General features: G+C 41.8%; 1 protein-coding gene across 8 annotated transcripts in view; it reads right to left on the minus strand.

Annotated features, from left to right (window-relative positions):
• The window catches only part of ALKBH8 (alkB homolog 8, tRNA methyltransferase), a 74594-nt gene extending 50007 nt beyond the window's left edge, over positions 1 to 24587 (minus strand). Inside the window, exons 1-7 of one of the 8 annotated variants that reach the window (XM_038387461.2) lie at positions 24393 to 24587; positions 19995 to 20184; positions 12445 to 12685; positions 10903 to 11034; positions 9888 to 9983; positions 7204 to 7308; positions 5027 to 5097 (exon numbers count right to left, since the gene is read on the minus strand). In XM_038387461.2, coding sequence (XP_038243389.1) covers positions 5027 to 5097; positions 7204 to 7308; positions 9888 to 9983; positions 10903 to 11034; positions 12445 to 12685; positions 19995 to 20184; positions 24393 to 24439 — 882 coding nt within the window. In that variant the 5' untranslated portion in view covers positions 24440 to 24587. Of the gene's footprint in view, positions 1 to 5026; positions 5098 to 7203; positions 7309 to 9887; positions 9984 to 10902; positions 11035 to 12444; positions 12686 to 19994; positions 20185 to 20412; positions 20931 to 21020; positions 21045 to 23171; positions 24203 to 24265 lie in introns of those variants that run through there. The other 7 variants (XM_038387460.2, XM_043504211.1, XM_038387463.2 and 4 more) reach the window with 7 other exon arrangements.
• Between the last annotated feature and the right edge of the window lie 253 nt (positions 24588 to 24840).

Consider the following 24840-nt stretch of genomic DNA (forward strand, 5'->3'; position numbering starts at 1 on the left):
AGAATTCTCTGTAGTAACTCAGATCCCACCCCATCTAACACTGCTGTTTGCAGTGTTGGTCCAGCTGTATTGGTCCCAGGATTATGAGAGACATGAGGCAGCTAAGGTAATATTTTCACTGGACCAGCTTTCAGACTACATAGGGCCCTTCTTCAGGTCTGTGGAAGGAATTTTGATCTTCCATTTGGTTTCGGGCATTTGACAAAAGAGGAGGAGGGGCAGATTGACAGAACACTCATGTCTCCCCTCAACCTTCTTTTAGTTAGGCTAAACAAGCCAAGCTCCTTGAGTCTCCTTTCATAAGACAAGTTTTCCATTCCTCGGATCATCCTAGTAGCCCTTCTCTGTACCTGCTCCAGTTTGAATTCATCCTTTTTAAACATGGGAGACCAGAACTGCACACAGTATTCCAGGTGAGGTCTCACCAGTGCCTTGTATAATGGTACTAAGACCTCCTTATCCCTACTGGAAATGCCTCTCCTGATGCATCCCAAAACCGCATTAGCTTTTTTCACAGCCATTTCACATTGGCAGCTCATAGTCATCCTATGATCAACCAATACTCCAAGGTCCTTCTCCTCTTCCGTTACTTCTAATTGATGCGTCCCCAATTTATAACTAAAATTCTTGTTATTAATCCCTAAATGCATAACCTTACACTTCTCGCTATTAAATTTCATCCTATTACTATTACTCCAGTTTACAAGGTCATCCAGATCCTCCTGTATAATATCCCGATCCTTCTCCGAATTGGCAATACCTCCCAGCTTTGTATCATCTGCAAACTTTATTAGCACATTCCCACTTTTTGTGCCAAGGTCAGTAATAAAAAGATTAAATAAGATCGGTCCCAAAACCGATCCCTGAGGAACTCCACTGGTAACCTCCCTCCAGCCTGACAGTTCGCCTTTCAGTAGGACCCGTTGCAGTCTCCCCTTTAACCAATTCCTTATCCACCTTTTGATGTTCATATTGATCCCCATCTTCTCCAATTTAACTAATAATTCCCCATGTGGCACGGTATCAAATGCCTTACTGAAATCTAGGTAAATTAGATCCACTGCATTTCCTTTATCTAAAAAATCTGTTACTTTTTCAAAAAAGGAGATTAGGTTGGTTTGGCACGATCTACCTTTTGTAAAACCATGTTGTATTTTGTCCCATTTACCATTGACTTCAATGTCCTTAACTAATTTCTCCTTCAAAATTTTTTCCAGGACCTTGCATACTACAGATGTCAAACTAACTGGCCTGTAGTTACCCGGATCACTTTTTTTTCCTTTCTTAAAAATAGGAACTATATTAGCAATTCTCCAATCATTCGGTACTACTCCTGAGTTTACAGATTCATTAAAAATTCTTGCTAATGGGCTTGCAATTTCAGGTGCCAATTCCTTTAATATTCTTGGATGAAGATTATCTGGGCCCCCCGATTTAGTCCCATTAAGCTGTTTGAGTTTCGCTTCTACCTCAGATATGGTAATATCTACCTCCATATCCTCATTCCCAGTGCATACTAGTGCAACAGAGAGGAAAATCAGGCTCCCTATTTCCTTTTTTGGGGGTTTACTTTTTAAATATTTTAGGTGCATGCTCCGTGAGCTCCTAAATGCTGTCCTCTCAAACACAACTCTGCCTCTGGCATGGGTAATGGTTTTCTGTAATTTCTAAACAAAGAATGGGAGGCAGAAATCATTACTAAGTTTATCACAAAAACAAATTAGACTTGCACAGGTTGATCTTAGAAAGGAATGGACTGAAGAACTTTCCTACTGGATGGACTCAGTCATCAGTAAGAAAAGGAAAGATGCTGAACAGTGGGTGTTACGTAGTAGGATATTATTGAGGTAAATACCTTCGTAGATTTGAGAGGAAGGATGGTCCACTGGTTAAGGCACTAGACAAGAACTTGGGAAACCCTGCTCCACCATAGATTTCCTAAGTGACTCAGGCAAATCATATGGCCTCTTCATGAGCATCTGTAAAATGGGGATAATAGCACTTTCCTACTTCAAAAGGGGTGTTGTGAAGCTAAATGCATTGAAGATTGTGAAGCGCTCAGATAATATGGTGATGGGGGGGAAGGGTACGCAATAAGAACCTAGGATGGACAGATTTCAAAAAACAAGATTAGCCATTTATATGAATGGAAATAACAATTTGCAGTTGTGCTAGCTAGGATAAAAGTTAGAAGGATGCTCAAACCTCATGCTTGTATAAGTTGCTCATCAGGTAAAGGTCAGAATTAACTATTGCCCCATGGCTTAGTACAAACATAGATTATGCACATGCATTATGATTTTTTTCCTTCTTTTACAGCATGTAGTAGTGGCCCAGCTCAGAGATAGAACAGTGGACCAGAGAGACTGCTAGTCTATTTCTTTGTATTTAACATGTTTATTACGGTAGTGCCTAAGCTTTAAGTAAATTCTTTTTAAAAAATATGATGTTTCTCCTTTGGAGAAGGATAAAGGGAAGATCAGCAATACAATGATTATATAATTTTTTTCATTAGGGATGCAAAGCAAGCTGGAACAACAAGTCACAACCAAGAAGAACAGGAAATCACAGGCTGAAATCAGGACTAAATCCTGTTCAATCATACAATATTCAGGTGGAGCTAATGTAATTAAAAGATGTAAATGGACATGCCAGTGAATGTTAGAGAGACAAGGTGAGTGAGGTAATAGCTTTTATTGGACCAATGTCTGTCGGTGAGAAAGACAACTTTTCAAGCCACACAGAGCTCTTCTTCAGGTCTGGGAAATCTGTTCCACCTTGCATTGTGCTGGGACACTGGGAGTACCCTTCCCAGACTTGAAGAAGAGCTGTGTGAGGCTCAAAAGCATCTCTCTCACCAATAGAAATGGGTCCAATAAAAGATATTAACTCAACCACCTTGTCTCTCTAATATCCTGGGACTGATACAGCTACAACTACACTGCATTTCCCAGTCAAGGTGCTAGATAAATGTGAAAGGATAAGGAGAACAAAAGAAGAGTACAAAAAGCATGCTGTAATGTAATGCGCCATCAGAAATGGCATAATTTTTGTACCTGGGGGGGAAAACTGTTGGGCTCAGACAAAGAAATGCTAAAATAGCTAAGTGCATACTACTGCAGCCATGATTAACATATTAAATGCAGATGAGGATCTCAACATGCAAACAATGTGTATTACCAAAGTTTAAACAATTAGGTACCAGAAGGAAAGGCTGTTAAATAATGCAGTAATTTATGGGCCATTGGGATTGTTTTACGAGCCCTTAAATATACACTTTAGCTACCTTCATCAGAGAAGTGTATTAATGGTCTATCATGAAAAGGCATTACAATTTTGGGCTGTACAGGAACAGACGTTTCTGACAGGCTGTTCCCAATGCCTATGTCTAAATGTTCAGCGTGTATTAAAAAAAAATAAATTGAGAAGGACTGGATTGGGCATGGGACCGATAAGAGGATACAGAGCCTCTCTCATCTAGCCAACCATTTCCAGTGCAGGGACTTTCTAATAGCCAGATGCCCACATTGCTAAAAACACTTTAGAATAAAATAGAAACTACTGTCTCAAAAGCAAGGCCAAAAATTGAATGGGCATGAAGATAAACCATGGCTAGAGGAAAGGGGGGTATCTCCAAAACAGGGCTGGGCAAAATGGGGGAGCATGCACTGATCCTCCTCATGTTATACTCACAGCTGGTACTAGAGACATGTGAGACATCCACAGTTAGTGGAAAACGTTAGCCTAAGCGACCTGCCCAAAGCTAAACAGGAAGTCAGTGTCAGAGCCTCAATTATAACTCCAAGGAATTCCTGACTCCCAGTTCTGTGCTCAAATTGCATGACTATGCCTCTCTCCCTCTGCCTATCCGCACCAACACAATCACAGGCTAACAATAGGGTTACGGTTTCATACTTCCAGGGCCTGATGATCCGCATTCAATCTCCACTTGTGCAAGTGCATCTTTGCAGATGCACACACTCACATTCTTTGTGCACTAGTACCTGAACAAGCAAGTGACAGCATACATCACCCACACATGTAGTCATTAGTTCACAAGGCCCCACTGAAAATTAGACCCTTATTGTCCACTGCTATATAAATTTAATGGTCTCATTGGGATTGTTGCTGCTATTTACACAGCACTACAGATGTATGTGGCAACTAACAATGGCTAGAATACATGCAATGTCTCTCCTCAAAAGAATACAATATAGCAATAGGAGTAGTTCACAGTGGAGTTGTATGCGGGTGTTCATGCATGTAAGTACTGCAGAACATGTAGGTATTTAGGAATGACAGGAAGGAAGAAGGGGTTGGCACTTAGCCAATGTTTGTTGTGACGCTGTTCCAAGCACAGAAGGCACAAAGTAGAGAGTGGGTATGGATGCTCTCATACCACCGTGATAAGTGCTGTACAAGAACCGAATTACAAAGCAGAACAGAAAAAAGGGTGTGGAGAGGGAACTGAACTAGGAGCAGGAAAACATGGATTCTATTCCCAGCCTTGCCAATGACCTGCTGTGTGATCCTGGCAAGTCCCTTCACCTCTCTGTGCCTCCGTTTCTCTTCCCACCCTTTGTCTGTCTTGTCTGTTTCAGATGTAAGCTCTTTAGAGCAGGAACTGTCTCTAGCTAGATGTCTGTACAGTGTCTACCCCAATAGGGCCTCTATGAGCTACTGTAATAAACACTGCTACTGTAATAAACACAGTAATAATAGGAGAATTGAGTCCTAGTATTTTAAAACAGTTCTAGTAGTTTACAACTGTCAGTTTCATGGAAGATTTTATTCTATCGTGAAGTCCTAGCCCCACTGAAATCAATGGCAAGGACTTCAATGTTGCCAGAATTTCACCCCTTTAAGTATCGCACTATTGTTACAGGTTAACATGCTAGACATCTGACGCAAAAGAGTGAGAAAAAACATCATGTAAAACATGGAACCTTTTATTAAGATCTACTCAGATCTTTACTTTTATGTCATTTGAGTATCATCAAAATATAAAAAGAAATATTAAGCATACCTCAGTTCCTAAACTGAGAGAGATTATTTCATCCTCAAAAGCAGAATGAGTATCAATATGAGGAGGAATTCCTATAATACAAAAACCAGAGAAAGAATAAATAGTCACTGCAATTATATTGGAATACTATCACTTTTAATGTAAGCTTCTCCTAAGTCCCATTTTCACAGCTGTTCACATGTAAACCATAACACAGTAACCTCGTGCATTTTTATGCCTACTTTGTGTAGTGCAGTACTACAGCAGATCAAAACATGGAATTACCTTCCCCTCCCACGGGAAATTCTGATATTTCAACAATTGTTTTCATCCCAAATCAACATTTGTTTTCAAAATGCACTGCAGTAGCTCAGCCACAGGGAGACTCCAGTGCATCATGGGAGACGTAGTCTGGCTAGAGAGCAGGGCCCATGGGGAGAATGGGGACATGAAGGACTTGGAAATATAACTTCAATGAGGCACTGCAGCTGCTCTGGCAGACACACAGATTAATGCGACCTGACCCCAAATTAAACATTTTGTTTAGATTATCCTGATCAAAACTTCTATCAAAATTGATCTCTCCCTGCAGAAAGTTTTGATTTTTACGATATCCCATTTTCCAACAGGAAAATGTTTTGTTCTAATTGTTTGACCAGTCTTATATACAGTACCAATATCAGAAGCCAGATTTTGCCCCCAGATGCAAATGTATTGACTTCCATTAGTTTCAAGAGGAGCAATGGACTTAATCCCATACAGAACTACATAGGTTAAGCATCTTACAAGAAGTTCGCTATGTTACAACATGGTTACAATATGAAGTGTAGAAATTCTGCCCTCAGAAATATATTGAAGTCACCCTGATAAGAGACATGTGCATCTACTATTTCTTTGTAGCAGTATCCAAACACTCCAGTCAGGATCTCATTGTGCTAGGAGCTGCACAGACACATACTAAGAGACAATGACCTAAATTTTTGAAAGTGAATAGAGATTTCAGGTGCCCGAGTTTTTGGATCTTCAACTTGAAATACCTTATAGTGGCCGGATTTTCTCAAAGTGTCCTCAGAAAAATCAAGCCCATTTAAAGGTAGCCATCCAAAAACTGAGGTTTCCAAAATCACTAATCATTTTTGAAAACTGAAGTCAGTGTCCCTGCGTTGAAAAGCTTAGAAGGCAGGGATAGAATTTGACTCAGTACAGATACTGGATAGTATTTATATGAATGCACTGGATTGCACATACTGTATGCTAATTAATGTCCTAAATGATTAGTGCTTAAGAAAGGTTTTATACATATTCTGTATTCATGGAAGAAAATTACAATTCATACTAATTAATGCAGATAACCCAGCCAGCAGCACATAACCATACCAATTTAACTGGCTGTCAGATATGTGAACGAACAGGGTCAGATGTCTAGACCCGTAGGTTGGCAGATACTAAGTACACTGTCAGAGATTAATTCTGGAAGGAAGTGTTTGTCCTTCATTCATAAGGACAAACCAGATATATTCCAGAGACTGGAAAGCCAAAGCCAGGTATCTTGCCTTGATGACTGAATTCAGTAAAAAGCACAGCATATGCTTTACCCTGTGGATGCATGAGTGGAAGTAACTGTCTCTTCTGTCCTTTTGAGTCTGGAAGAGATTGTTGGAGCAGCACTCCCTTCCTCCAACATGGGGATACAGTTTGCATCATCCTGAAGATTCTCTCACATGTACTTATAGAAGGGGGCTTCTTGTTGCTTGGCAAAACATGGCAGGAAAGGTTTGAGTTTGGCCAGCCCCTTGAAACCCCTGCAGTTATACTTGGACCAGGTGATTTTCCTGAATCTTTGTCTCAGGAAGTGAGTGAAAAATGGGTTTGGTTGATCCTGTCATACATGGACTGTTTACCTCTCCAGGTTACCAAATATTTTGATTACATGATCAGCTTCCGTGACCTGGCCTAAGATGCTTGGGCCAGATTCTAATCTCAGTTATGCATTTTCAATACCAGGGTATCTCTAAATCTGAGTTCCCAAGTTAGGAAGACTGCATCCAGACACTGCCCTCAATTCATGAAAGCCTCCCTGTGGAACTTAGCAGATGCAGAAGTGCTGTCTCTGAATTATACCCATTGTAGTTGGTTTTCTGTTTTCAATCCTAGATAAAATACTGAGTTTGATTTTTTTTACAGGTCAAATGACTTACCTTGTCCAGGTTCATACTGGTTTATTGTTAACTGATCGGGTTTATGTTTGATGTATCCCTGCTTCAAGCACTTCTCCAGAAGCATGCTGCAAATTCCTGGGAGCCCTGTTATTACAAACAGAAGTATAAACGAGATGTTTTCCTACTCTTTTTTTCTGTTTTTGGTGAAGGAGAAATTAACAACTGGACAAAATACACAGAAATATGATAAAATATCTACAGCCAAAATGGGGCTTGTAAGTCGCTGCACCCCATCAATTACACAGGCAATATTGTACTCACTATGATGTGTGCATGGAAATAGTGGGTCTAATCCTGCAAACCCTCTACATGTGTAACTTGCATAGACTATGAGGAGTTCTTAGAAGCCCTCCACACACAAAGGACTGGCAGCACTGGGCCCATTGTTTGCATGTGCAATTTCTATTGTCTGTGAACATAAATAACTGGGTGCCAATTTCGGTGTCATTGAAATCAAAGGCAAAATCCCCATTCACCCCAATGGGTGCAGAATTTCACCCAGGTGCACCAGTGCTTTGCACAAAATTAAAGGCTGAGTTAGGACCCTGTCTTAGGGCAGTCCCTGCCTGGAGCACCCTTCTGTGGCAGGCTGCTGAATGACAGACATGCCTGCCTCTGTTTCCCTCCTGCAGACTCCTCCAAAATAGTCCACAGAATCTTTCTGAAGGCAAATATAGCCCTTGTAGGGTTAGCTTATTATAAAAGTACAGACCACATAAATCATAACAAAAGTCCCATTATCATAGTCCAGTTTTCCCCCAGCATAGTGCAAACAGCACATGCAAAACATGGCATCTCTTACCACACCTGCAGCCTTCTCCTGTCCTTGTACCAGGACAGCCACCGGGCCCTTCCAACCAAAGCGCAAGCCCACTCTTCCCAGCTGGAACCCCGACGGCCTCTCTGCTGGGAGCATCCCTCACACCTACCAGCTCTCTCACAGTTCCTCTCGGTCTCACTCTCTGGCCCTGAAATGTCAATGGGTAAGCCCCTCTGCTGTTCCCCTGCTGTCACCCTCTCCACCATTAGCTCCAGCAGTCAACTCCCTCTGCTGTTCCTCCTGCCTTCAGCCTTTTCCAGCCTTTTGGCCCTGGCTCTCTGGCTTGGTGCTGCCAGCCAGCAAACCCCACTTGCTGCTCTCCTACCTTCAGGTCCCAAACACAGTCTCCAATTCCTCCCTCTTCCCAGGGATGATCTTGCAGAGAGTTTTCTGCTCCCTGCAGCTTTCCCCACAAACCTCTTCCAGGCTCCTGGAGGAGTCACCAGGACTATCTCCCTCACTGGGTCTCTTCCTGATCTTCTGTAGCTGCCAGCGCTGCCCAAATGGGAGCGCATAGGGGAGCTACTTCATTTGCTGGGGCTGGCCAGCCTGTGACAGATCCCTTTGAAAATTTGACCCTTAAAATTTAATCCTTAAAGCCTGCTACTGATTCAAATGTTGAATTAAATAACGTCTCCCAATGAATCTATTGAATTTAAACTAATTTATCAGTAATATGCAAAAATGAAACCTTCAGAGAGTTTGCAGTTTGCTACTATACAGGATGAAAATTTAATTGTAAACTTCAACAAAGTACAGCACACTTGAATGCTATGCTAAGAAATATTCCTTTCAGCAATCTTCCAATATTGATGGTTATTACTGCTTTTTCTCTCCAAAACTTGTTTCCTCCGTTTATGTTCGTCTCATACACAGACCATTTAACATCTAGCTGGAGGCCACAAAACAGCCAAGATAAACATCAACACTTTTATAATTAAGCACAATTTCAGATGAAATACAATGCAACTTGCATCTGTACAGGGGAAACTGTATACATGTCACCTTAAACACTTGTGTTTAACTTTCAATATAACTGAATTCCATATTTTATTATTTATATAGCTAGGGTGTAGGATGGCTTGCTTTTTCTTCTTCTGACTCATAGCCCTCAGACTCAAAGGACAGTTTTTCAGAAAGTTTCCATGATTGATTTCTGCACAAAGGGAGTTGTTTTGGAAAGTATAAGGAAAATGCATTCAGTCATTTTCAAGTTAATCAATGTGTTAAAAAATATTTTTTAAAGTATTATATTTTTACCATCTTGAATAACTTGAACATTTTTACTTTATGTGTGTGTGTGTGTGTATATACACCCTTTTTCCAGTATAAAAATGAATTTGAAATATTCCTCATATAGCGGTTGCTCAAAAAAGTGACCAAAATTTAGAAGTTCACAATCCACATTTGGCTAGACCTCAGTGAAGAATGGAAGCCATGATTGTTTTAAAAAGTTTGAAAAAAATACAAAGTTATAAGTGATTAAAAATGGGTTCCATCCATGCACGCTAAAACATGATTTACTACAGCACTGATTCAGGAAAGTATCCCTATTCAAGAAGGGTCTTTTAGCATGTCCTTAAATTCCATTGAAGTTAATTGGATTTACATATCTGTTTAAGTGCCTTCCTTAATCAGAAAAGGAGTACTTGTGGCACCTTAGAGACTAACATTTGAGCATAAGCTTTCGTGAGCTACAGCTCACTTCATCGGAATCAGGGCTTTAGTTATACAACTTCCTGGAACACTACATTGTACTGAAGTTAGGTTCTGTGTGTATCTGTTGGAAAACAGGTTTAAAACAAATGCCATTTTAAAATGCCTTTCATAGGAAAGTTCTCACCTCCAGGCAATGGTTTATCTTTATCTACATTGTTGTTATTATATCGAAACTCGTATCCAAAATGCTTTACCCTTCTGTGTTTTAAAGACTTCTGGGCTGTGAAGCAGAAAAAATTAAACAACGTAAAAATATTAAAATATGTAAAATATATTAATTTACACAATTTGCTATGCTTGCAGGGTATTTGCCTATTGCCTATTCCACACAATCTCTGTGCAGCTCAAGAACTATTCAATAGTTGAAAACACTATTATTGGTGAACCTCACTCTCAATATACAACTCAACTTTCCCATGTACTAAGAGTGACAAAACAACACAGAACTTTAGTACCACTTCTCTTTGAAGTCAAAACCCTGATGCTTTTACACATAGCAGCAATCCCACACACGTCAATGCTTACACATGGGAGCAACATCTGTAGGTCCCTGGATCGTGTGTTTGTGTCTCTCTCTGACAACTGTACCAATTTTCTTGAGCCATGGCTGACACTTTGAACAAGCTCATGATATGGACATAATAGGAACTTTCACTTCCTTGAATCGCTACACTAACTAAAGTCAATATAATGCTTTATGCTGTGTCAAAGAGTAAAAGTTACTTTGTAATATGGAAACTAATTGGAAAAAATAACTGGCTTTGTTAAGAAATTTATTCCACAGAGCTCATTTGAAACTATATGAGCAACTGGGAAGGGAGCTTCTTTGACTTCTCTCTGGTACTATAAAAGCTCCAGCTCCCAGGCAGGCTATCAGATTACTGGTGCTGCATTCTCAGAACAAACTCATTGACAGACCACGCTATCAGGAAATGACTCTACAGTAGCTGCTTCTGGAAGCAGGAGCATAATTCAAATGTAACTGTATGATATAAAACTCAATTTTAAAAGGACTAAATATACAGAATGATTTTAAGGAATAAATTGTCCAAGATGCAGACTTTGTGCAGAAATTAAATTCAACAAAAGGACAATTTTCAGTTATTTTTGAAGGTCTCATCTTCTATGGTTCTACTAACCATTTTGATTGACTTCATTTTCTGTCCAATCAATACTTTCCAACATCTTTTGTTCTTCTTCAGGAGACACAAGCTCTTCAATCATCACCAGGCCTGGAGGCAAGCTAATAGGTATAATGTCCTCCCATTGCACTATGGGTATAAAAATAAAACAGTGCTACTTCTTATGGAAAATGATCCCCTTGTGTTCTTTTCTCAATAATGATAAACCCTAGATAGATCATCATCATCTGAATTAATTATCCTCCTTGGTAGCATAAAACAGGATCAGAATCCAAGTTCTGTGCTATACAACCCAATTCTCAAATTTCACTGTGTAGGACCCAAGAGATTTAGTGTTTTCCACTCTTAAAAAATATCTGATTTGTCAGTCAAAATAAAGGTAAAAACTTTCCCATGCATTTCAGGGGAGATTCTAGTTGGATTCAGTTTTATCTTGCCAGAACTCAGGATTTTTCACTGCTTGTGGTTGACAAGCATAGAGTACAGTGAAGAAAGTATGTCTGAATGCTATATGCTGTTTCTTAAATGTAAGAAATGATATAAAATGAAGATGGCCATTTGTAGCTGTGCAACCAGATGTGATGAAAGGTTCACTGCAAGACCTATCTTAATAGAAAATGACTTATGTAATAGGCTCCCATCTTACAGCCCTATGAATTATTATTGAAAATTATCTGTACTGTGGTAGAGTTTAGGGGCCAAGATCAGGACCTCATTGTGCTAGATGCTCTACAAACATAAAGAGATGGTGTTCACAATCTAAACAGGCAAGCGGTATTGTTCCTATTTTACAGATGAGAAACTAAGGAGCAGAGAGATCAAATGACTTGGCCAAGGTCACACAGGAAGTCTGTAGAATGGGAATTGACCTCAGATCTCCCAAGTCCCAACCTATTGTCTTCACCACAAAGACTATCTTTTCTCTCCAGCAACAAATGGTTTGGCTCCAAGTTACCAGACAGATCATCTCTCTCTCCACCTGATACGACCATATGTGCTCACGGAGGTGTTCCAGCTGCAGCCTCCTAGCGTTAAACAACAAGGAACTACTAGCAGGACATTTTCTGTGAAGGATCTTTAGTTCTGGCATTCACTCAATGCCTCAATCTACAAGAGACCAGATTTCAGGGTATGCTGCAAGACCCCTCTTTTTTCCCCTAGACTGTGGTTAATGAGGAAAGTAGATTATTGTTCCTATTATTGTTTGATTCTTTTGGGCAATTAATTTTGGTTCCTAGAAAAGCTGACCCTTATATTTAATACATGTATTTATTCATCTATTTTATTTAGCCATATAAAGTATAGTTTCATGCATCCACAGATTACTCTAAGTGCCATATAATAAAAGACAAAAACCAGGAATGATTCACCAAACACAGTTCAAAAATATAATGTGAATTTCTGACCCCACTGATGTCCATGACAAAACTTTCATTGACTCTCATGGAGCCAGAATTCCATCCACGGTTCCACTATAATAAGCAACTGAAAAGCAAAGAAAGAACAGTGATGCTTTATGGGATAGCAGAATATTGATACCTTTTTCCACAAAGTTAACATACAGAGTAACATTTTGGTCGGAGTCCTCCAGTGTTATCTCTTTCCCATTGAGAGTGTCGTAAGCTTTCTTGGCTTCTTCTGTCGACCCATATTTCACAAATGAATATGGTTTATTTGGAGGCATTAAGAGTGCTTCCACCAATCCACATTCCTCTACTAGCCTGAGCAGTTGGTGTCTATTCACACCATTACCCAGACCTCCATTGGCAACGACCAAGCTCTAATTTAAAAAAATTAAATAGACACATTAGTGGTCACCATTGATTTGTTTACCTGAAAACAGCATTTCACAAACACAAGTGTCATAAAGAGAAATGAAGCTATTATCTCTAAATCGGTCTGTGATTATTCTATTTGATATTCCAAAGGAAATGTTTCTATTTCAATTAGTCTGCGGTTATCTGAAGCCCAGAGCACATTAGTACAGCACACATTTAGGGGACAGGCTTTTACAGAAAAAGAGTATTCAAGCTTGGAGAGACATAACATGCCCATGTTTGTGTGTACATACACCACAACTGTGCCTGCAGACTGGTATCTGTGCGAGGGGGTGGGAAGGGGGGGTCTACACATTTACAATACTGGAATGACATGTGCCTTGCACACGCCCTGAACATTCTTGTCCCTCAGCTACAGAATTTATTTGTATTTGCAGATTCCATAGCCAACAGTTGGCTGTAAGTGTCCTTCAATACCCTTGAAAGGGTGGAACAAAAATAAATCCCATTGTATTAACTGTATCTGCCTGATTTTTTTCATTTCAGAAGCCAAGTGCTATGGCTCCCACAAATGAACTCAGAGAGAACTGAGCTCAGCAGCCAATTTCTAAACTCCCCCAATAATTTTTTTTGCAGGAGTGGCCTCCAACATCATCCTCAACGTTTTTCTCTCTACTCTCTTCCCCAAGGAAGGGTAACCCTTTCCTCTGGCTGAGGAGAATCTGATACATTCATTAGCATAACCCACTCATGCTATTCTTTCATTAGGCCAGGAGAGGAGGGCCACTTGAGAGCAATATGAGGTATCCCTCATGCCCCATGTTAGGGATCAACTATGCAACCAGTGCTGAGCAGAATCAGCCCTGAGCAGGATCAGCGCAGAACCCAACTTCAGATCCCCTTCAGGGTACTTCTCTGAGTTGATGCTAGTTTGCTGGGGATGCCCCAAAATGCTAAAAGTAAAGATATACCGGACATCCTGCTGAAAGAATGGAATCACCCATTATCCAGGGGGCCTGCTACACAATACAAAATACAGCTGTAGGGCCCCAGTTCATCCTCCAAACACTTATGCACGGGAGTAGTCTCAATGGGACGAGTTGTCATCACTGATGTGCCAGTGTCTCAGTGCAGCGACACTCAGGGTATGGCTACACTGCAATGCAAGCCTGGGCTCAGACACAGACCTGAGCTCAAACCCCTCTTCCATTTACACACAATCCTGGCTGACTCAGGCCCAGGCCCCAGGACTTTGCAGGATGAGTCAATTCGAGCCTAGGTCTCATTGGCACTCGGGCCCAAACTCCATCGTTTTGCATATGTGGATGCAGCTCAGGCTGAGAGTTAGCCAATGCTATCCCACAAACCCATTGGACACTGTTCTTCGTCCTCTCTATCCCAAAAGTAGCCAATTGACCCCCAGGAAATGGAAGCCACCCCACTAGTACAGCCAGGCAGCATTTAACTCTTCCATTTTATTCTGACCACTAAGCTACAGAGTAAACCTTCTTCTGGCATTAGCTACGGCCATCAACCAGAAGTCATCTTTTGTCAAGCGTGCCACTTCCTGGTCCTGAGAGCACAGCCAGATTTTGGTGAATCTCTGATGTGAGGCCAGCAAAAAGATGAGTTTTAGTAGGAGTACTAGCAATGACCACGCGTAAAAAGAGATAGAGAAGAAGCTGGCAGTGCTGGGAAGTCACTGGACCAGTGACCATTCAGAGAATGGATCAAGCAGCTCAAGACCAACTACTGGCAATCCAGGGATGAGAACTGCACCTCTGAGAACCCGCCTTCATCCTGCACCTTTTATGAGGAGTCTGACTGAGTGCGGGGTACTGCACCCAGCACGGAGTCAATAGTGCTTACAACAACCTGGTCAGCCGGGGTGGTGAACTTCTGATCTCTGAATCCAATATAGGAATGGAGGAGTCCAGCAGGCACCGGCTCAGGTCAGCAAAGTCACTATGGCTTTGCCACTGGAGCAGCTGCAGCATATCCTGGGTCCGGATAAGCCTTTTGTTGCGCTCCCCCCCACCCCACTTGAGCAGCAGCCTGCCACAGAACTGGAAGAAACAGAATTAACCCAAGAGCCTGGTAAGTTTCTAGCTCCATGTTTGTTTTGATTAATATAGGAATGGAGAGGATTTCCAGATTATGAAGCAATGCAAAAGTTACTACAAGCTGTGGCAGCAGCAGATATCCCCAATGGAAATGTGTCTGGGAGGAGGTGGGGTGGCTGTGGAGTTCTCTGTGAGTCCATATTAAGGTGTGTGCTTGCATGCAGTCATAAAAGGCTGTAAGACGCTGTGGGAAGACAGTAAGCCATAAAGATGCGAGCGCAGCATCCTGTTGATTCCCCCCCATGAATTTTGACCCAATCCCAGGGGCTGACAGCTGCAAACTTTTCCCATAGCAGGAACTCTAGGCAGCTAGGCACATTTTGGGAAAGAGCATATTTTCGAGGGCCTCCGCAGTAGCTGACCAATACACTCCACTCACAGATGTGCTATTCGGAGACCATAAGTTTGAATACTTTGGTGGCATACACATTTGGCTTGCCTGCCTGGAAATGCTTTAATATTGTTATTTTTGTAACACAAATAAAGGCTTTTATTTTATTCAGAGAATTTATTGCCATCACTACATCACGTCTTATAATGTTTGTTTTGAATAATAAAGATAAACATAGGGTAAGGAACAATGGGCAAGTTATAGCCATACACAATTTTTCAGTACCTCTATGTACAATCAATCAATAATGAAAATGCACAGTTTCCCGTCCATTACATTAACAGTCAGGTCATCCAAAATAAAAATATGTGAGGACAGGTCTAGGTTGGATATTAGGAAAAACTATTTCACTAGGAGGGTGGTGAAACACTGGAATGGGTTACCTAGGGAGGTGGTGGAATCTCCATCCTTAGAGGCTTTTAAGGCCCAGCTTGACAAAGCCCTGGCTGGGATGATTTAGATGGTGTTGATCCTGCTTTGAGCAGGGGATTGGACTAGATGACCTCCTGAGGTCTCTTCCAACACTAATCTTCTATGAATATGCCCCATTCACTGTGTACAGTGACAATATCCTCCCCCCACACACATTTCATTGATGTATTGTCACAACACATATTTACTGTAAACATTGATGTAGAAAAACATTCCTAAACATGCTGTTCTCCCTCTTCCATTGGCCCATGCCAATCCATAATGTGGGAGCACAGAGCATCCCTGATTTGTGTTGCCTGGGTGCATCCTGCCCCAGCGTTCACAGGTGCACTTTCTTTCTGGCTGAGTGTACTGATTCAGCAATCCATCACTGCCATAGTTCCATTCAGGGGCAAACAGCTCACCTTTGGCTTAACACAGATTGTGAAGAGCACAGCAAGCCACAGTGATGCGGACAGCATTGATGACGCTGGAATCCAAACATGTCTGTAGACAGTGCCAGGGGGATTTCAGTCAGCCAAATGCACATTCAACCACCATTATGCACCTGCTCAGAGAGTGTGATTAACCCTTCTTTTGCCAGGTCCCGAGCTCAGGATACAGTTTCCTAAGCCAAGGTAAAAGGGGTTATGTGGGGTCCCCCAGGATAGCAGTGGGGACAGTAACTCCACTTATAACAATGTCCTTTGGTGGAAATAGAATCCCAGCCTCTCCATAAAAGTAGACTCCTGCCCAGCGGAAAACCCTGGCATCACGATCCCTCCTTCCAGTGCAGCCCACACTGGTGTCCATAAATCAGCTTCTGTGGTCCACAAGGGCATGCGTAACAGCAGAATAGTGCCCTTTGCAGTTTATGTACTCATTTGCTCCCTAAGAAGCATGAGTCCCATCAACGGCTCCGATGCCATTTGGAAAGCTCATTCTCTCAAAACCAGCAATTACTTCACAAATATAGTTTCTGCCCACTGCAGCTGGGTAAATCACTTGCCTGATCATCTCAGAAGCCAACATCACCACTTTACCCACAGTTGACTTTCCAACACCAAATTGGTTAGCAATAGACCTGTAGCAGTCTGGGGTAGCCAGCTTCCAAACAGTGATAGCAATCCACTTCTGGATTAATATGGTCACCCACACACAAGTCTCACGATGCTGGAGGGACAGGACAAGCTGCTCACAAAGTTCCAGGAACGTAGCTTTCTTCATGCGAAAGTTCTAATCCCATTGCTGGTCATCCGAGGTCTGCATAACGATGGGATCCCACCAATCTGCGCTTACAGCCCTACTCCAGTAGCACCGGTCTTCATAGAGGTCATCAGCAACTATACTGAGAGTAGCACCAGCCAGTACCATTCTTCCATATCTGTATCGTCATCATCCTCCTCCTGCTCAGTCATTAGCTCCATCAGATGCTTTCGGAGGGTCACAAAACATTTCTGAAATGTGCACCAGCATCTCATGGATGCTCCGCCTGTTTCCGTATACAGGAGTGGAAGCCCAAGCAAGAGAAGTTCTTCAAATGGTGACTCTTCCATGCTGCTGGCTTCAGTTGCTGGGAGCATGCATGTCAAAACAATGACTTGGCAGGATGTGTTGGTGGGTTGTGACAACTTCCTGTGACGTGCGGGGTGGACTGTCAAGTTTTTCAACGCTACACCATGAACGAAGGGCTAGAGTGTCCACATTTTGGGAGGACGCTAGGTAGTCTGGCATATGGTTGGTCGGACTCGGGTCTGCATACTGCAGTATGGATGCTGGTGCCCCAGTGTGGGGCCCTGACTCAAAATTTCTTAACCTAAGGTCACCAATGAGCATGGACACTCAAGCCCCTGACTTTTCAAACCCAGGGTCTGCAAACTCAAGTCCCACTAACCCTCGGCTTGCATTGCAGTGTAGACATATGCTCAGTGCCCCAGCATTGCTTCATGGAGCACTGAGGCAATAGTACCAGGGCTCTCTTAAAGCACTAATGCCTCAGCACAGACTGATTCCCTCAATCACAGGCTTCCCACAAAGTCCCTGTCTCCCCCATGCCATCAGGTTCATCACAAAAAGATGTAGACTCAAAATGGAGCTGATAGCTGAGCTTCTGAGACTCCTTCATATGGAATTTCTCTCTCTCTCTCTCTCTTTCAGGAGTGGAAGAGAGAGAGCCAGCCCCGCTGTTTATTTAGGTTCACTTGAGTAAGGAGGAATCACCTTTTGAGTGTTTAATTTTAGAATTTCAGAAGTGGCTGATATGCAGTGTTGTTGTAGCTGTGTCGGTCCCAGCATATGAGAGAATTGGGTGAGGAAACCTCTTTTAGTGGACCAACTTCTGTTGGTGAGAGAGACAAGCTTTTGAGCTACACAGAGCTGTTCATCAGGTCCGGGAAAGGTACTCTGAGCATGGCAGCTAAATACAAGGTGCAACAGACAGTTTAGCACAAGCAATTACCACATATACTAAGGGACCATTCAAGGTGAAGTGGCCCATTAACATCCCTACAGTAATAGGACAAAAAGGGAAGGTTAATGGGTTACAGATGGTCATAATGAAACATCAATCCAATGTCTTTATTAAGACCATGATTTTTAGTGTCTAGCAAAGTTATGAATTTAAATTTCATCTTTTGAAAGTATTGGGCAGGTTCCGTTTAACATTGAGGGCTGATAAGTTGATATAATTTTGTAGTGTAGACAAGCACTCTCTCAGGAAAATAATAAAAAGACAAAAACACAACATCACCTGTGGGTGAACGCTTTTCACAAAGCTCTCATTCTGTTCTGACCTATCAGTCCTCATCCTGTTTAGCATGAAAGTTTGTCTCTCTCACCAACAGAAGTTGGTCCAATAAAAGATATTACCTCACCCACCTCGTCTCTAAAACTGGCTGATGTCCAGAGAGTTATCAGAATGTGTGTATGTTGGGGGAAGTGTGGTTGTTTCGCTAGTGGAACTAAACAAAATATGACAAAATTTCAAAAAAAGCATTTTAAAATATTTCCTCTGCAAAAGATAGTACATATTTTTCAAAAATTACAGACAAAGTCCAATTGTCTTCTGAATAGTTATTTTGCCAAGTTTGGATAGTAAATCTATCATTTCAGTTGAAACAGAGGGATTTTAATCCTACTTTAAGGGCAAATTAAATGCAACCTTAAGTATGGAGTCAATATTGGTGCCTTCATATAATTAGCAAGCATATGCTGTTTTTGCCCTAAAATGGCATATCTGCCTTTCACACATTTTTTCCTCCTCAACATCTTTCCCAGAATGAGTCAGCTTTTTCTAAAAGCATTTCTATAAATGCTCTATTACCTTTTCTGAAAGCAGATCCTAAAAAGTTTTGTTTTTTCAAATTATAGTGTCTAATTCTTCCAAACAAGAGCAAATTGGCTTGAAAATAGGAGGAAAAGATTTAATAAATGGAAAAGGATGACAGTACTCTTAAAATCTTAACAAGGAGTGCTAGGTGACATATCTGAATAACTACTGACAGATATTTCTATTATGAAGTCTCAGAACAGCATCAGTACTTCTGTACTGTAACAAATCACATTTTCCAGAGGTTTACAAAGCAAACACAAAACAAAAAAATCATTCTGGCTTGAAACCTAGCTAACAAAGTCTCAATGAAGAGGGAATTTCAGGAAAGGCTCTTCATTACCTAATCTGTGTATTGTCGCTGTACCACAAAGTTCAGAGGATTTTCAAAGTCTTTGTGTTAAATTCAGCTACAAATTCTGACTATTATTACTGTGTTATTTTCAATTGGATTGCTGTAACACCTACAAGCAAGACATGGGATGACAGTTTACATAAGAGAAGCTGAAGTGAGATTACTAGTAAGGATCGGATTAGTGTTGGAAAAGATTTCTAGGAGTGGGGTGTAATAAGGAGTTTGAAGGAGAGAGATTATGCTTTGTGGAGAAGCATGGAGGGAAGAATAATGAAGGCACAAAAATGAAAGCAGAGGAGACAAAGAAAGCACTATGGGAAACGGAATGGGAAGCTCTAACATATATATTAATGGATGAAGGTAACAAATTTTATTAGTAACATAATTATGGCTATCAGAACTTTTCCCAGCCACATGAACTATCCTTTCAACCTAAAAGACCTAGTCCAAAGACCATTAAAGTCACTGGGAGTTTCTCCATGGACAAAGAGCTTTGACCAAAGCCCAAAGTGCAGTTCTACTTTGGAATCAATGTGAAACAATCAACATGGAAAAAAGAAAAAACAAATCAACATGGAGTCTCACTGCCCTTTTCACAGTCACTTTTCAGAGCAGAACTGCACTTTAGCCAGTATATAGGGGAGGCTAGGATATGGATAAGCTGTGCATTCAGGCTCACATAACAATTGGAGCTTCACGTCACCTTTGAGGTGTGAGATACACACTCGATGCCCTCATGCCTCATTAAAGTGTTTCTGGCCTTGATCTGTTTCCTCAATAATTTCTTCTCAGACTTATTCCGTTTCAGATTGTTTTGACCGGTGCTGTCCATTTCTGCACTGGAGATTTGGAAAGACAAGGCCACAGCAGATGGGAGAAAACATTCAAGATTCCTAAAAAAAAAAAAAAAAAAAATCCTGAATATGTCATTTATTCAAAGGCCGTTTTAAAATAATTTTTAAAGAGCCACTGACAACATAAAACTCTTATGTAAAAAATCCATTATTTCTATTACTAATAACACCTCTGTTCTAACACCATGTTGAATACAAATCCCTCACAGATCTTGGGCAAATGTCCCATTTTTTTTCCCCATTTGAAAAATGGAGAACAAAATTCACCTAGTTCACACTGCTCCAGTTATTCACCTCCTTCACAAGTTCTTTTTCAGGTAGGAATGGGGAACTTCATTTAGTTCACAATTTTACAAATCTTACAATTTTGGAGGGGATGGGAAGAGAGGATCACAAAATTAACTTGAATGCAGAGACAGTTTTTTCCCCTTCAATTCATCCCCACAGGATTTTTTTCCTGGGAGGTGATTCAAGCAAGATAAAGGGCAACCTATGCTACATATTAGGGAAGAAAAAATTCCCAATCAGCTAGGCTGCTATGAAAGGCGTCCTAAGTATAGTATATAATGCCAGATTTTTTTTTATTTCAGTGTTTAATCTCTTCCCCATTCTGTTCCTTTATTCACAAGCTTGCGGCATTAGTTTTTCACCCTACTTACTCCTCCACTATGGTTTTTAAGGGGAACTATAATTAATAAAAAATGGAAATAACAAATTTGGAACCCTGAAATGAAACAGTGCTGAAGAAATTCCTTTAAAAAAACAAACAAACAAACAAAAAAAAACAACAACAACAATTCTCTCTCTTTTCCTTCCCCCTTCTTTAACCTTAAGGTGAATTAAAATGCTTGTGAAAGAAAATGAATTGCCAGCACTGGAAAGTGATGTCCTCGATCAATAGAACAAGTTCCAGCAGGGACAGCAGCAACAGCTCTGTTCTGAAAATGTGTTTCAACTGATTACTCATAGGGTTGAGGGGGGTAGGAGAATTTCCATGCTCATTCTGTCTTTGACCTCTTTGCCAAGTAGTGTCATGCAATCTTTGAACAGCCAGGTTCTCACATTTACAACTGAACTATAAAAGGGGATTTTCTGCTGGTGCAGTTACTTTAATACCATGCTGGGGCAACAGATCAGATGGGAAAAGCACTCCCTAATGAAATATGTCACTTACATGACCACAGAAACACAGATACAGAGGCAGAAAAGATCTATGAAGCTACCTAATCCATCTTCCTACAGTGTGGGATTATTCCCCATTATACATTTATTAGTGGCAGTCCTATCTATTTTTAAAAGTCCTGAGTGATGGGGCATTCACTGTCTCCCTTAGGAGACTATTCCAAACGATAACAGATCTCAGTTTTAGCCTATACTCAATTCTGATTTGCCTTTCCTGCATCCCAGTACTCCTAGTTTTACTAATGTAAATGACCACTTGTCCTCCCTGAGGTCTCCTATGAATGAGAAAGCTAGAGGAAGTTGTGGGCTCAGTCCACAGCCATGTCCCTTGAAGGGTGCTCACATTTGCCTATGAAAACTGCAAATTCAGAATACTTTTCTTATCTGAAATAGATTGTAGTTGAAAACAAAACAACACAATTAAACACGTGGAACATAGCAATGCCTGTAATGTGTATTGCAGAATACAAGAAAACAAGGATCAGCCAGGTAAAGACAAGGGAAACTCATACCTGCTTAAACAAAAAGCGCAGTGAATTTAGTTTTCACTTGGGAGAGGACAACACAGAGAAAAATATAAGAACAAAGTTAAAACTTCTGTTTATTTTTGTAAGAACACATTTTGAGAAATCAGTTACACAATTTTCCTTAGAGACTTGAAACTAGACCTCTTTTACTGCTGGAGCAATTCTGCCCTGATTCACTAATCAACCACTTCAGAATCAGCCCAAGACCTGAATATCAAAGGCAAACACAGGCTGGGATTTAAGGACAATGGTATGGCAGACTCTATAGGAAAGCTTGCACACTGTCTGCCTGCACATATTGGGCCTGATTCTCCACTGGCTTGTACATTACATATTCATTTAAGGATCAGTTCTATGTCTATTGAAAACAATGACAAAGCTCCCATTAACTTTAATGGTGCAAAATCAAGCCCTTTGACCTTTGCATGGTGAGTGAAAAACTCTATCATTCCCATTTTGTAACATTTTTTTACCCACTTTGCACTAGGTCAAAATTACCATAAAAGGTACAAGGCAATGGAGACTCAAACCCCTTATTACGGACCTTAACTCATTTGAACTGAAAAACAATCCCTCAAAATGCATCAAAATTAAAACAAAAACACAGGAACAATCATGCTCTACTGCCAGTTTTAGCTGTGAATATAATGATCCATATCATGCCACACTGAAATTAATGGAAAGAGTTAATGGAGAGTTTTGCTCAACAATGGAGAGCCTGGACTGGCCCCATATGTTTTAGGAGCAATTTCTGAAGAGAACAGAAAGATCAATTTAGATTGTAGTTAGGTGTGCTAGTTACCAGCAGATGGAGCACTATGCCCAGTTATAAAGTGACTGAAGTTCACTTTGCTGGTGCTCAGCACTTCTGGAAAATATTCCTAGATAGAAAATGGAAATAAAAGGAGAGAAAAAAAGAGAGGGGGGGCAGGAGGAGCAATCCTTCAAATCCTATTATCTATTATTTCCATAATTTCATGATGATGTTTTTAATATTGCCTATAAAATGTAGTGTATTCATAACATGCCATATATAGTTTCACAGTCATTAGTTAACTGTTGGTCCAATATATCACTTCTCATAGGCACAATAGTCTTATTTTATACCCTTTAACCATTAAGGCCCCCATCCTGCAATGAGGGGCAACTCCTGCACCTGTATGGAAGTCCACTGACTCCAATGCAGGTCTACATAAACACATTGCAGAATCAGGGCCTTACTGTGTAAGATTGCTGACATGAAACAGAAATGGGCAGCAAGGTGGACTTCCATCTGAATTGCTAAAGTTCTGCATAATCTATTTTGCATTTACTTACCAAGTCAAAGATTATACTCGGAGATGAGCTCCTGATGCAAATTTCAGATACAGATCAGGGCTGCAAATATCACAAAGTCTGCAGTGCTTTGAATCTACTATTTATAAAGATGGGGCCATTTGCAAAATTTGAATCTGGGTTTGGATTTTAAAAATCGACTCCCAACATTCAGGACTGGCCAGATCTAGAGGTCTGATCTGGGCTCAATCTGTCACTAATTATAATAATTCCAGAGATTATTTATTTATATTTATATTTATATATTTATACATCTGTCAAGATTAGATTTTGTACAACACAATGGTGCTGGACCCACACACAGCAAGAATGTTCCCTTCCCCAGAGAGTTACAGGCTAACTAGAGAAGACAGGAAAAGGGTGTGAACCAGCACTTAATTTGTAATGCAAGAGGTGCCAGGGCTCAAGCAATTTTTTTTACATTCATAACTTCTGCTGCAAGCCCAGAAGTGCTGGGGCTCAGCCCTGGCAAAAATTAAGCGCTGATGGGAAGGGAAACAGAAAAATGAAGCGACTTGCCCTAAATTATACAGAGATCAGTGGCAGAGCATGAACTAGGACACGTCTCCACCCTCTCAGTCCCATGGTCCTGGAGCAGGCTGCCAACAGTGACCTTCTTCTACAGCCCAGGTGTACATGTGTGCACACAATCCACTTGCCAAGGAAAGCTTACATTATAGAAAGGGTTTAGGTATTTTCCATGGGCATGTAGCTGGGTGGCCTTATCACATCAGCCTATGTGAACAAATACTTCCCACAGGAGTGGGGCAGAGCAACATAAAACCGTGGGAGAATCCTCCTGACTCCGGCATGCTCTCTCCCTACACACAGGGATCCCCAGGGGCAGCACGGCAAGGCTGATCAGAATTGCACTCTGCCCGGGGGGGGGGGGGGGGTGGCTGAGAGATCACTGGTCTCCTAAAGCCCCAGCTAGCCATGTCACTGAGGGGGCCCTGAACCGGCTGCTGTCAGACCAAATTCAGACGAAGAGCGACCCCCGCCCCTTGCAGCACAGACCCCGAGCTCCAGCCCACCCGCAGCCCTGGGTTTGACAACAAGCCATTGCTCCTGATCACGTGGACCCAGCGACTCCCATGGGCCACATTCGCCAGCGGCGTCCGCCCAGCTTTGAGCGCGGCCCCCGGAGCTCAGCTGGGACCCGCGCAGCCGCTGGAAGGTGGCAGAGGGAGCCACGCACGTTACCTTGCGGGCGGCAGCCATTCTGGGGGGACCTTGACTACAACTCCCATGAGCCTCACTGCCTACAGCTCCCATCATGCCTGTGGCGGGCAGCGCCCCTGCCCCGTTAACCCTCTAGTCCCCATGTAGCTGTGTGGTCTCATCGTCTCCGGCGCGTGCGCGCCCTGCAGCAGCCCTGAGGCAGTGCGCTTCCCCCCCGCAGTGACGTGGCCGTGGGTGAGGCCGGTTTTGCTGCCGGCCCGTGCCAGGGGTTCTCAGCCTTTTTCTTTCTGCAGCCCCCCAGCATGCTATAAAACCTGCCCAGCTGCCTGTGCCACAATAACTGTTTTTCTGCATTGATTCTGCAATAGATTAAAAGCCAGGGGCGGAGTGAGGGGGTAGCAGGCTGGGCAATTGCCCGGCGCCCCATGCCACAGGGCCCCCCCCCCGCGAAGCTAAGTGGATCGGGCTT

Source organism: Dermochelys coriacea, chromosome 1 (genome assembly GCF_009764565.3).
Source record: "Dermochelys coriacea isolate rDerCor1 chromosome 1, rDerCor1.pri.v4, whole genome shotgun sequence".
In the NCBI taxonomy this organism is placed as follows: Eukaryota; Metazoa; Chordata; order Testudines; family Dermochelyidae; genus Dermochelys; species Dermochelys coriacea.